This window comes from Cucumis melo, chromosome 7 (assembly GCF_025177605.1).
Source record: "Cucumis melo cultivar AY chromosome 7, USDA_Cmelo_AY_1.0, whole genome shotgun sequence".
In the NCBI taxonomy this organism is placed as follows: domain Eukaryota; kingdom Viridiplantae; phylum Streptophyta; class Magnoliopsida; order Cucurbitales; family Cucurbitaceae; genus Cucumis; species Cucumis melo.
In genome coordinates this window covers 26,393,362-26,408,019 of record NC_066863.1, presented here as the reverse complement: position 1 = coordinate 26,408,019, position 14,658 = coordinate 26,393,362, and the positions used below count along the sequence as shown (strand labels likewise).

General features: G+C 29.9%; 1 protein-coding gene across 2 annotated transcripts; it reads left to right on the top strand.

Moving 5' to 3' along the window:
• Window positions 1-1,290: 1,290 nt before the first annotated feature.
• Window positions 1,291-10,370, top strand: LOC103494430 (probable LRR receptor-like serine/threonine-protein kinase At5g10290). 2 transcript variants are annotated; one of them, XM_008455595.3, is made up of 13 exons: window positions 1,291-1,553; window positions 1,727-1,779; window positions 3,244-3,353; window positions 4,048-4,180; window positions 4,367-4,438; window positions 5,061-5,204; window positions 5,302-5,373; window positions 5,470-5,535; window positions 6,611-6,681; window positions 6,800-6,943; window positions 7,839-8,180; window positions 9,205-9,599; window positions 9,716-10,370. In XM_008455595.3, exons 3-13 carry the CDS (start codon window positions 3,284-3,286, stop codon window positions 10,025-10,027), a joined length of 1,821 nt encoding a protein of 606 aa, XP_008453817.2. In that variant the 5' UTR covers window positions 1,291-1,553; window positions 1,727-1,779; window positions 3,244-3,283; the 3' UTR covers window positions 10,028-10,370. The 2 variants fall into 2 exon arrangements, with proteins under 2 accessions (XP_008453817.2, XP_008453816.2); XM_008455594.3 differs by having other exon boundaries at window positions 1,707-1,779.
• The last annotated feature ends 4,288 nt before the right edge of the window (window positions 10,371-14,658 follow it).

Here is a 14,658-nt window from a genome sequence, read left to right as displayed (position 1 = left end):
TCGTGTACTAAATAACACGACGTAGTTGACGATACATTTTTTGTATTTTCCAAGGTGGGCATGTGGATTTTTTATGTTTTCGAAATTGAAATATTTTGCCCCTTTGTTATATTTTTGAAAAGACCGCTAAATATTATATTCACAAAAAAGTCTACAGAAAAAAGAAAAAGAAAAAAAGAAGGTTAAATTTAAAAAAGTAGTTCACTCGATAAAATCATACATAAATGACTAAGACGTCAAAAGATGAAACTCATCACACTTATTAAAATTGTAAGAAAAATACAACTAGACTTAAAAGTTGAAATTGAAAAAAAAAAAATTGAAAAGTGCATTCTTTAGTACACACGACTGCAAGATGTGAGAATGAACCTTCAACCTCTCGGGATGGATGTCGCGCCAATATCACTAAGCTAAGTTTATGAGGAGAAATCAATGTATGTATTTGTTGTTTATTATTAGTAAAATTGAGGTAGAAAGATTTAAAGCACATACCTTGTTGAAATTGACATTCCCATATGTCAATTAAATTACATTCAATTGGATCAAAAGCACATTTTATATTATTACAAAGTTACAAATAATGATTAAATATCAATAGATGGTTGACATAAAATATTGGTGAAATGTCCATAACAATATTTTGATCTCCCAACTCAAGTAGATAGATCGGTTAAAATATAGATTAAGGTGTTAGAAGATCAATCATCAAATATCCCTTTATAAAAGGTTAAAAAAAAAAACTTTTTGATCTCTACACTTTCATGGAAGTAGAAATTTGGTTCCTAAACTTTAATTTGTAACGATTTTATCATTGTACTTTTAATTCGATAACAATTTAATTTATATAATATGTAACAATTTAGTTTTTATATTTTCAAATTTATAACGCCTTTAAGTTAACAAAATCAAAACTAGTTGTTAGTTTCTATTATTTTATGATTTAAACCGTATATTTTGTAAAAAATATTGAGTTACTATTAGTTTATCAATTTATTAGAATACAAAATTTTATTAAATTGATTATTACATAGTAAAATTTAGAGATTAAATTATTATAAGATCGTAAATACAAAGATCAAAGTTGAGGATTAAATCGAAGTTTAGATATAAAAAATAATTTTTAATCTTTGCAAAATTTGAGAAATAAAATAATAAAAGAGTGTTTTCAAATTTCAAAATAGAAAAAAGATAAATATTTTATGGTTTTTTGTATTATCAGTAATTTTTCAATAATAATAAATTTAGATTTGTTTTTTCATAACTGAAAGACACCTCTAAGCCAATAACAAAGGAAGACAATAAATATAAGGAAGCTCTAGCTAGTGGCGGAAGAATGATCTGCTGAATGTGCTGCAGTTCCTCTTCAGGCACCACCACCACTCTCTACAATTCTTCTTCTCTGAGCTTCGTATTCCTTAACCCTTCCCCGGCCTTCTTCCTTTTTCCTATTACTCTTCTTCTTTTTTTTTTTTTTTTTTTTCTTTTCAGGTTTAAGAATCTTGAGGATAATTTTTCTCTTCACTCTGCCCAAAATCTACTTCTCCTACTCCCAGGTACTTATTTTGGTTCTTCTTTAATCTTTCAGTACCCTTTTCGATTTGAATCTCGTTCTCTTCTGGGTTTTGTTGATTACTCGTTTGCTTAATGATTCTTAGCTACTTCTCTCTCTCTCTCTTTTTTTTCTAATCTTGTTTCTCATTTTTTAGGGTGATTTGGTTTGTTGCAGAGCTAAGTGGCAGAGATTTGATAGGAAATTGGAATGTGGAAATAAAAGAAATGGTAATTAATTTATTTACGAAGTCTGAAATTTCTTTTATTTTCCATTTTAGTCTTCTAAAGATTATAAGGATATTGTGATGTTTGAATACTGAATGCAAAAAATTCAAACTTAACATGACTTTTATTTAATTTTATTTTCATTCAAATTTTAAATGTATAAGAAAGTCATTTATATTAATCAATCTCGAAGTTCAACCTGAAGGTCAACTTTAGAACATTTAGGAGAAGTGTGAACAAACTAAAGAATTCAAGCGCCTTCCTCCTTGAGGTATTTTGATGACCAAGCAAATTTGTGGTTTATCTTTTTTTGAGTACTATTCTTCAACCATCAGAGCCCTCTTTTCTAGCTTGGTTTTTTAAGTTGCTTAGATTGATAGAGTAATTTTACTGGTTTGTGTTAGATTGCCACCAAAGTCCCGGTTAGGAAGGGGATAGATGTATAGTACATAGGCTAGGAAAACTATCTTTCAGTGGTGTAAAAAATATTTTGAGCGGAACAAGAAACCATGCCACGAGGGTTATACCCAAAGTGACCACTGCGGAGATATATTTGAGAGTTTGTTGTCCCTAGCAAATATTATCAGAGCCGTATCTCTTACACTTAGTCGTGCATTGTGTCTCGATGACATGGTCATTGTGATATGTGGTTGAGCTTATCAAATAGGGAATGGGCTCTAGTGAGGAGTTATCGGGGTTAAAAGTGATTACCGAGAGTGCTCATGGATTGATGACTATTCGAGGGGATGCCACAAAAGTCTAGTTGTTTATTATTATTATTATTATTATTAAATTCTTAAAAAAATATTTATTTAATTTTAATATGTTTAAAAATTGACCACATATATTCTTGGTTTTCATAAATTATTATATAGATAAAAATCAATGAAATGGTTAATTGTTAATTTTTTTTTCAAGTATGGGTAGAAAATTATGAATAAAAGAAGAAATTTTGAAATAAAATAAAAAATGATATAGTTTTTCCTAATTCTAATATTTTCCCACGAAATTAATAATTTAAGAGCCTTAAAAAGGAAATTCAACGTACACCAATCACTAATTACTCTTTAGATTATATTTTGTTAGATTGGAGGCAATTTTTAAAGGTCGCCTCCCTTTTTTATGTGTTTTTCTTTGAGTTTTGTTATTTAATTTCTTCTCAATGAATGTTTAGGTGTATTCTTTAATTTCTTCTCCATGAAAGTTGGATTCATCATATTCTGATTTTACAAATCAAAATTGGTGTCTATAGCGACTGTTCAAAAGTTCTAGAACTGATATGCTTCTAGTCTGATCTATTCTTTTTAATGTGGCCTTATCTTCTTCAAGGATTTGGTGGTAGACTGTGGATCATTAAATATCTTGTACCAAATAATTTGAGACCTATTACCATGCCAATATATTTGACTGAAAGAATGGTTGGTTTTGCTAATATAGCAATGACTCTATTAACCTTTTTTTGCCCAGGTTTCTTAACATTACGCGATGAAAGTGATTTTTTGCGAAGATGGCAAAACTCTATCTTACTGCTCTAGTTTTTGCTTGCTTTCATTACTTTGCGGTGTCTGATTTTCAAGGTATGAACTGCATCTCAAGGTAGCTTATGAAAATTGAGAACTTACTGTACTGCTGCTCATAGTATTTTCTATAGACCTCTGGTCTGTGACAAAAAGATTGTCTATCTGATTTATCTTCGTGATTGAAATTCTTTTACCATATTTGGGAGTGATTATGAAATAGTTAAAATTAATTTTTTCATTGTGAAAATCACAAAATTGTATTTGAGAGTGTAAAATCAAACAATTAATTTATTTTGAGTGATTAAAATTAACCAAGTGTATTTCGTAATTATTTTGACTGAGAAGAGTAATTTTATCAAAATCACTCCCAAAATGCACTTCTTCATTGCAAAGACAGTATTAATTGTTTCTAGTTCTTCCTTTTTTTATTTATTTTTCACACTATCTTTGGATATGCTACAAGTCTTTTGTCACATGGAAGAAACCTTTTCCATCATTTCCTCTTTTTGCTCATTTCTTGTGAGATGGTAGAAAAGCTAGTCTGAAGTTATCAACAATGTGAAAGCCTTTTTTCCCTTGTAAAGGGATACAAATTTGAAAATTTTGTGAGATTAAATCATTAAATAATGTAGTTTTCTTTTCAATCTCTGATTGCTTCCAGTTGTGCAAATTTACCTGGACTTACTATTATACTGATATCCTCTAATTGCTTGATCACTTGATGAATGTACGTTGTTCTTATCACCTCCAGGTGAGGCACTCTTTGCGTTCAAGAAGGCATTGAATGCAACAAGTAGTCAGCTTGAAGATTGGAACCCAAATCATGTCAATCCATGCAGTAGTTGGTCCAATATTATGTGTAATGGGAACAATGTGACAGCTATGTAAGACAATTAAATTAAATATACACTTTTGTTGATCTTCCTATCCATTTTGCAATAATCTTCTCATTGTGAGTGGTTAGATGCTCTATATAAATGACTTATTTATTTCATTGTATCAAATATTTTACTTGCCAATATAAAAGGTTTCAAGTTTGCCATTGCTTATATTAAATCTAATTTTCTCAGAACCTTGCCAACGATGGGATTTACTGGAACCTTGTCTCCAGGAATTGCTGTCATAAAATCTCTTTCAACTCTGTGAGTATTGTGTTATTTTATGCACGAGAATTTGCACCTCTAAATACTTGATGTTTGTGCAATTTAAACCGGCTTCTTTTATTATATTGTACTCCAAATTCTGGATATTATTGATTATAATATTCATTATTGTCTTAAAAGTAAGTTTTGATTCTTCAAGTCAGGTGTTTGACTTGCTTAAGGTTATCTATTCATGTTGCTCGAGAAAGAGTTCTATTTTGCACATGTATATTTAGTATTAAAATTCCATAACTGGAACTTCCTTTATATTATTTTTTTTCAAAAGATCGTAAATTAGAAGATCACCCAATAATACCAACTGGGATAAACTATTATCAACAAAGAACTAAAATCTGTTTTCTTATGATTGAAGTTCCTGTAATTTACTAAGCGCATGACTTCGTCCTCTTCAAAGATCTAATTTTCTCACATCCCTTGGTCGGATATTTTCTTTTAACCTTCTAGTTTCGTTGGACATTAGACATCCTTATATCTGAGATAACCTTAGCTTTGAAAAGCATATTATGATTATTTGGACACTAAATTTGGTTAACAATACTGGTTTTTGAAATAATCTGCTTATTGGCAATGAGAAACTTAATTATACATTAATCTACTGCAGGAACTTGCAGGGGAATTACATAACTGGAGGGATACCAGAAGAGTTTGGAAACTTGACAAATTTGGTCACTTTGGATCTCGGAAATAACAGCCTAATTGGTCAAATACCATCTTCCCTGGGTAACCTTAAGAATCTACGGTTCCTGTAAGTAATGGGTTTCAAATTACTCAATGAGCATTTGGAATACACCTGGTTTTTAGTTGAGATAACGACTATTGACTCCTTATTCTCATTGAAGCAGAACTCTGAGTCAAAATCACTTAACTGGGACTATTCCTGAGACATTGTCAACCCTTCCTAGCTTGATCAATCTGTATGCTTTCTATTATGCATAAGACTATTAATGGAGATTTTCAGATTCGGGGATCTGTGTTCTGTTCTCAATCTCTTGATTTTTATTCTCCTACAGTTTTCTTGATTCGAATAATCTCAGTGGCCAGATTCCGGAGCAATTATTTCTAGTTTCAAAATTCAAGTACGTGGAAATTTTGAATACTATCAAGGTAGATATTATCATACCTATATATCTGCTATAACATGGCATTAGGAAACCAACACCAATTCCTAAAATTAGTGATATTAGGAAACACTTATATCTGATATTTATGGCACGAGCATATAGCTTAACAGTTAAAGCATCTACTTTCTTCTGAGATTGAAGGTTTGATTTTTTACAATTTGTAGGTATTAATGAAAGAAAAAAGACAATAATTAACTTAAATTTTTTAAGGTAAAGTTCAAAATCTAAAGCATCACTGATCGATAAATGAAAAGGAAATACTATATGTTGCTTAGACATGACAAATCTCATCTCCAAAATTGATTTGGTCAAAAGAAAGTAACCAAGACAATAATTAACTTATAATTTTTGAAGCTAACAGTCAAAATCTAAAGCATCATTGATTGATAAATGAGAAGGAAATACTGTATGTTGCTTAGACATGACAAATCTCATCTCCATAATTGATTTGGTGAAAAGAAAGTAACCAAAATTATAAAATTTAAACACTTTTGCTGTTGAGGAAAACTTCCTATTACTAATGTCAGGAGAAAGCAGCTAATAATGGAGAACTTAAAAGAAAGCAATAAAGATTGGAAATATAAGAATTCACGTGAATAACTCTAAAACTGAAAGAAAAACCGCGACCTATCAAAAAGAAATTCACAAGAAAATTATTACAAACACACAGAATTCTCTTGCTGATTCCAACTACAACAATACTCTCTGAAAAACTTTATGCTACTCACACCCTTTTCTTTACTTTCAAACTAGGAAACACAAAATGTGAACTTAACTAGAATTAGGACACCAGTGTTTCTAATAGTAAGAAACTAAAATCATAGGCTTCTTTTAGAGTGTTTGGAGCTCATTACTTTCAAAACTTGTTTGAGGTAGAATTCTTCTCATTTAATACCTTGTCAAGAACCCTACAATCATAATCTCTATTTTTCAATAGATCTTACAGTGCAATGTAATTGCTATATTCTTTGTCATCCCTTTATTTATTTTCACCTTCCAAATAATTTGAATTCCTTTGTTTTTTTCACAGCTTTTCGGGAAATAAGTTGGATTGCGATAACAATTCACGTTGGTCCTGTGATTCGGACAGTACAAATTCAGGTTATTGGATCGGATTTGCCTTAGGTCCTTAGGCTTGTGGAAAATCTTTTCCTCCGTTTTGATAACTTAGGCACCCCTTAGCAGAAAGAGAAATGTGAAAGTTTCGTCATTTTCTCAGGTGCTTCAAATAAGTCGAAGGTTGGGCTCATAGCTGGACCTATTTCTGGGTTAATAGTTGCTCTTCTTTTGGTCGGATTACTATTTTTGTTGTGCAAGCATAGATATAAAGGCTACAAGGGTGAAGTCTTCGAAGATGTTCCCGGTAATTGTTGTGACTATCATTGAATTTTCAAAATGGATTATGCAAGCATCATTATGGTGACTAGGTTTCATGGATATCGATATCAATGTAATTATAATTGTTTTCTCGGTGCGAACTTTTATGCCAACTCTTAGTAGCGTTTGTACGTATTAGCACCCTTCTAGAAATACAACTATGTTGTATTTGTGTTTTTTGTCTGATATAAACATTGAAGCATAGACTATCTAGATGCTACTTATCTAGAGAATTATTCTTTAAAGTCTGGTCCTCTACTAGCATATTGAATTGCTCGAGATAATTATCTATGTGATTCGTAGTTGCATATCAAAAATATTTTATCAACTGAATTCATGAAGAACTTATAGAAATAGTTTCTCATGTTTCTAACTCTTTGATGTAAGTTTTTGTGTATTACTTATCGAGTTAACCATGTTATGTCTTACATAAAATTATTGGATATTTTCAGGAGTAATTATAATGGATAGCAATTTTAGGAATAATAATTAAGTATACAGCAATATTTTTAAAAAATTGCAAATATAGTAAAGTTTATTAGTTATAAACTTTTATTGTTGATAGACTTTTATGTGATAGACCAATATTTACAATATGGTAATAGGCTTGGGCAGATTTTGCTATATTTGCATTTTTTTTAATTTTGCTATATACTTAATTATTTCAAATCTAATTACTATATTTGTAACTATCACTACTTTACTTTCGGTGATTCGTTAGTAGTTTTATGAAACATGCACTAATTTCAAATTTAATCAAGTCACAAGCTAGAAAAGGGAATCAAAATTCCATATGCCTCCACCCCATCTCAACCCCACCAGAACTGAATCTTTTGTTCACAGAAGGGTCTCTAAATGATTTTCCCTAATCTCTCAATTAGGTGAAATTGATCGAAAAATTGCATTTGGTCAGCTGAAAAGATTTGCATGGAGGGAGCTACAGCTAGCTACAGAAAATTTTAGTGAAGAAAATGTTATAGGACAAGGAGGCTTTGGAAAGGTTTACAAAGGAGTGCTTGCAGATGGCACCAAGGTTGCAGTGAAACAGTCAACTAATTATGAACGCCTTGGGGGAGATGCTTCTTTTTTGCGTGAAGTTGAGATGATTAGTGTAGCTGTTCATAGAAACCTATTGCGGCTGATTGGGTTTTGTACAACTCAGACTGAACGCTTATTGGTGTATCCCTATATGCAGAACTTGAGTGTTGCCAACCGTCTTCGAGGTATTAAGTCAATTGCTTGTTTTGGATATGAAATTTGAAAAAAAATAAATCTCACAATTTCTTTTTCGTTTGAGCAGAAATATTTCAACGTTTGCATATTACATCATGTACTAATAATCTGTAGATCCTGTTTTGGGCAGAGGAAAATGAGAGAGTAACGAAGAGAACTTTAAAACTAAGGTCTAAGAGATCAATTGAGTGTCAGGTGCTTGAGTAGATCCTGGTTTGGGGGGCCTTGGGCAGAGGGAAATATTGGCCATAGGCTATTTCTTTCCTGAATCTACTTCTTTCGTAGTACTATTTCAACCTTGAAATATTTTGATTACCGTCAGCTTTTAAGTCTAAAAAGAATAAACATGAAGGCATTGTGCCCCTGTCGTGTCCTTGGAAGTAGCATCGTTGTCTTAGTCCAGAGAACAACAAAATGTTCTACTCATTTGTATTTAGTACTGAATAAAGGAGTCCTCCAGCCTCTATAGGGGCCACTAGTTGGAAAATGACTTTTTGTGAGAGGGCGTGGTGGGTGCGGATTATCACATTATATTCTTGAACTGGAAGGTGGTCTCAATATCTTGCTTGGGGAGGGCTGCGGATAGGTGAAAGTTGGGTAATTTAGCTAACTGGTTGCAACTTTCACATTACAACTTGAAGCATCATAGAATATGATTGTTGTCAGTACGTATGAACATCATTTTAATGAGTGAGTTTCAACTATCATTGTTGCATAGATAGAAACAACCTTGATAAGTCTTTCGATGGTTGTCATTTTCCCGTTAACTCCTTGCTCGATTGCTCTGTTCATCACCTTCCTGCTCTCCTCATTTTATCAGTTAGTCTTTTCCTTTGTCATTTTTACTTTTACTCTTCTCAATGAAAGCTTATGTAAAATAGTCTTGCAGGATACTAAATACAAGTTACTCATTTAATTCACGAGATGAACTTTGGCCTATTGTTATTGTATTGCCTGACTGATAAATAATGACTACTCTCTTTAGCTGATTTCTTTTGTAATCTCCTATGTCAGAACTTAAGCCTGGGGAACCTATTTTAGATTGGCCTACTCGAAAACGTGTGGCATTGGGCACAGCTCGTGGTTTAGGGTATCTTCATGAACATTGCAATCCAAAGATTATTCACCGAGATGTTAAGGCTGCTAATGTCTTGCTTGATGAGGATTTTGAAGCAGTTGTTGGTGATTTTGGCCTCGCCAAGTTGGTTGATGTTAAGAAGACTTGCGTCACAACTCAAGTTCGGGGGACAGCTGGCCACATAGCACCGGAGTACTTATCCACTGGGAAATCGTCAGAAAAGACAGATGTTTTTGGTTATGGCATTATGCTTTTAGAGCTTATTACAGGACAACGTGCGATTGACTTCTCACGCTTCGATGGAGATGATGATGTTTTACTGCTAGACCATGTGAGAAAATTATATCAAAATCAGCATATCTCCATTTGAACGTATTCCATCTTTATGCCAACTTCAATTAGTTCTACTACCATAAATTTTGGCTTATTCATCTCTGTTTCTTAAAGGTCAAGAAATTGGAAAGGGAGAAGCAACTGAATATTATTGTGGACGAAAACCTGACTAACTACGATATTAGAGAGGTGGAGACAATGGCTCAAGTTGCGCTACTGTGTACGCAGCAATCTTCGGCTAGTCGGCCAACAATGTCACAAGTCATTCGGATGCTGGAAGGTGAGGGACTCGGAGAGAGGTGGGAGGAATGGCAGCATTTAGAGGTGAGTCGCAGACAAGATTACGAGAGAATGCAAAGAAGATTTGAATTAGGGAATGATTCCATTTATAAACAGGAAGCTATTGAGCTATCTGGTGGAAGATAAGGTACCAATTGCCAAGCTTTGACCCTCATCTATATGTCAGTCATTTCTGTTAGGTTAGTTTGATTTGGGGATCATCCTAAGGCATTTTCTTAACCAATTATGAAATCCTTGCCTTCTCATATCCTAGTTTTGTACCTTTCATTGACTTTTGTTTGTATTTTATTGGCTGTGTTCTTTGTGTAATCTTAATTTCCTCAATTTAACATATGCTGTGGCTGAAGTTTGTAATACAACTGAGTGAATAGAGTCAGTTATATTTTCATACTTTGGCATTGCATTTGCCAACATTGTAATTATCGAATAATTACTATATGAGGTTAAATTACAAGTTTAGTTCTTCAAAGTTGAAGTATGAATAGGTTTCTAAATTGTGTCATGTGTTTAATGAGTATTTAAGCTTTTAATCTTGTATCTAATATTTTTCTAATTTTACTTTTTTTTTTTAAAAAAAAGTTAAATCGATTTATTTGATATAATTTTGAATTTTCTACCTCTTTCAAACTTAAAAATTCACGAATTGATTTTGTAATTTTGAAAATTAGGAAATTAAATAGACAAAAGTCTCAATTTAGAGATTAAATATATAACTTACTATTTATTTATTTTTTTTAAACTATAATTATTTTTATTTATTATTATTTTTTAAATAATTTGTGTAAGTTTCAATTTATGGGTTTTTTAAAAAATAAATTGCTTTTACAAACTATCTAGACTCTATAGGACAAAATTATTAAAAAAACAGAATTTATTTAACTCAATATTTTTTATGAAGTGTAATTATTTTGTTAAGTATTTTATTTTTGACAAATTTTCATAAAAATTAACATTATAAAAAAAAGAAATAATGACTAAATGAAAATAGTGTTATATTAAAAATAAAAATCTTATGATATTTTCCAAAGGCTCACGTGATTTTCCGTCAAACATTTTGCATTGACCGTTCAAATTCGTCAAATTTGGGTTACTGAAAGCTAACACTTTTTTCCTTTTTCTTTTAATTTCATTGCATTTTAAAACAATTATGAACACAACATCCCTTTTGACCTAATTTCCACATTTAGAATTAAAAAAAAAAAGTTAAAGTAAATATTTGATTGAAGTAGTGTGAAATTATTTTCAATGATAAATCTTTTAAAAAGAATTAAATATATATTAAAATATTAAATTTTATTTAATAGATTACGATAGACAACCACTATATGTATTTAATATGATAAAAATAATTTACTTTATTTATAAAAATAATATTTTGGGTATGTTTGAGTATGAGCTTACAAATTAATAAAATATTGAGTTTACAAGTGAAAAATTAATGTAATTTTTTTTTACATGCATAGTGTGTGCCAAATAATTTACCTACTTTGGTGAATATATAATATCGAGAAGAGCATACATACATATAAAATATAAATAATGAGTAAAATTATGAGTTTAAATTCACCTTTTGATTTTTTTAAAGTAAATTTATTTAAAAATATAGTAAAATTTTATTTTCTATCTGTCATCTATTGTAATAAACTTAGACAATATTGATTACTTTAATGATAAAAACCAATATTAGATGCCTATTTAAATTTATTGCAGTGATCTATCACCGATAGAAAATAATGTTTTATTATATTTAGAAATATTCTCAACTATTTTATGGCGGGATTTAAAACAATTTTCTATATATAGTATTTAAATTAAGTAACAATAAGTTGTTAATGGTTTAGTGATACTTTAAATTATTCCGAACAATTTTAGTCTTCAAACTTTTAATAAATAACATAACAAAAACTTCCCACTTAATTTTGATAATACTTTTAACTTTATAAAATTACAATTTTAAAAATTCACTTCATGATAAAATCGAAAAATTATTCCAAATTAAAAACTACTAACATATTTACAAAATATGGCTATATTTTATGAATATTTCTATTCATTTTATTATATTTAAAAACTAATTAACCCTAGAATTTAACTAAAAACATTATGGAATATCTTTTCTAAAAAATAATAATTCTAAACGAACCAATATACAAACAACCCTAACAACCCTAGGTTGGTAACATTAGATAATCAACAAAACATCCTTTGATTTGTTGTTGGTCATGGACTCATGCATGGTAACAACATTTACATACATACATATACATACATACATATACATACATACATACATACATACATACATACATACATACATACATACATACATACACATATATATATATATACACACATTATATATGAAGATATTTATTTTATTTTATTCTAAAAAAGGAGAGAATAAATTAAAGTTAATGTTCCGAAAAATAAGGAAGAATTTGTGTATTTGAAAGGTAAAAAGGGCAAAGTTCACGTGAGATATTGAATGTTTTTTGTGTCCCAAAGTTCCTTTTTAATTATAATTTGCACAAAAGAAGCAAATTTGGAAGATTTCATACATATGATTGCATGCATGACGAAATTAATTTCTTCTATTTTTTTTCTCTTTTAACCTATAGTCAAACTAATTGTATACATCTTTTTATTGATATTGGATATTTACTAAATTAATTAAATGCAAAAGTTTACTCCATTTTTTATTTAATTTATTATATTATTATATATCTTCAACTTCAACCTACCACACCTTCACTATTTAGTCAAACTGCAAATAAATTATAGTGTTATAGATTTGTTTATTAATGTTATTGTAATGGATATAACAATATTTTAAGAAAATTAAAAATATAGTAAAACTTATCAACTATAAGTTTTTATTGTTGATAGGTTGTTATGGTCTATATTATCGGTGATCATAAACTTCTATCATTAATACTTAAAAAAGAAAAGGAATTAAAGGTGGGTATATATGCTAATAGTTTAAATTTAATTGTTATATTTACGACTGTCACAGGATGTAAAGTTTTGAATCACATACATCTTGATCGGTAGTAATGCATATACCTTAACTAATTGAGTTGGACGCATGCAGAAAACACTATGGCCTCGACTTCGATATCATCTGGCGTTATAAATCATTGATATAACCCATGTTTCTCATCTTTATTAAATGGTCTCATTTATATATATCTTCATCTATGTTTGAGAGTGGTTTTTTTAAATCACATTTTTCATATTCAAAATTAATTTAATATTTGATTTTATACCTTTTAGAAACTATTTTTCATATCATCAAAATTAATTTTGAATGACTAGAAAAATGATTTAGAGTGATTTTAAAAAGAAACAAAGTGACTTTAACCATTTTTTATCACTTCCAAACTTGTCTTTCATGGTTAAAAATGACTTCAACATAGTGTGATGAGGCATCTCTACACTCACATCCCCTCTATCGACATCCTAGAGAATATTCATAGACATTTCTATGCTCACCTCACTTCGCTGACATTCTAAAGACAAATATTTTGTATGCCCATAGAAAAACTAAGAACATGTTTAAGAGTGATTTTAAAATGAATAAAATCACCCTAATTTGTTATTTTGAAAATCACTCTGAAACATCTTTTAATATCATCCAACATAAAATTTGATGATATCAAATATGAAAATGATCTACAAATATAAAATATTAATTTTGATCTATTGAAAGCATAAGATGAAATATTAAATTAATTTCAAGTTATTGAAAATATATTACACTAATTATATATAAGACATTTTCAAATATAGTAAAATAAACTAAAATGTTTACATGCTATATTAAAATTTTGAATTCTATCAATTATAAAAAACGAACTTTACTATACGTCCATTAATATCACTAATAGGAGCATATCTTATCGATATCTATTATTGATAGAATTTAAAATTTTATTATAAATATTTTGTCAAATTTACTATTTTTCCACCGTTCTCCTTATTTAACTATTTAAAATAATTCCAATACACTCACAAATAAAAATGACATCATCCATGTTGTCATACTTTATTGCGCAATAATTAATGACATTAAATAACTTAAAAAAAGGGCTATCCAAAAGATGTAGCAAATCAAGTTATCCTCTCCCATTGGTTCAACTTAAACAGACACATACGCATCATTAGCCAATTAAAGCAGAATCCATCTCAAAATCAATTGACAATTAATAAAAGAATTACCTCATATCATCTATTTACATTTTTTTCAATTTGAGATATTCATTGTATTTCTTTAAGATGATGTGCCTCTTTTGGTTTTTTATTTTTTCGACCGAATTTCCGCCTTTGTCTTCGTGAGAACACTAATACCATTGAGAGGTCGGTGGTTTAATCCACCACCTCGCCTCGTAGTTGTTGCACTAAAAAAAGTACAAAAAAATAGAACTATGTGTTTTTTAAAAGTTGTGAAGTCTCTAACTGTCAAATTTTCAACTTGGAACCTCTTCAAACGTTCCACTAAGTAAGACGTAATCATCGTCGTCATATAAAATAAATAATTAAAAAGAAAAAAAAAAAAGATCACTCACGTGAACATCATACCCTTAAATTATAACTTACCATTCAAAACCCTAAATGAGTTCCCAATTTTGAACAACCTTTTTCAATGTTTGATTCTTATGGAGCCCGTGAGTCCTTATATTCATCATCTGCCTTCAAATTCTTATCTATAAATATCCCAACATCATCACTTTCCAAATCTTCATCAAACCCCAAATCAA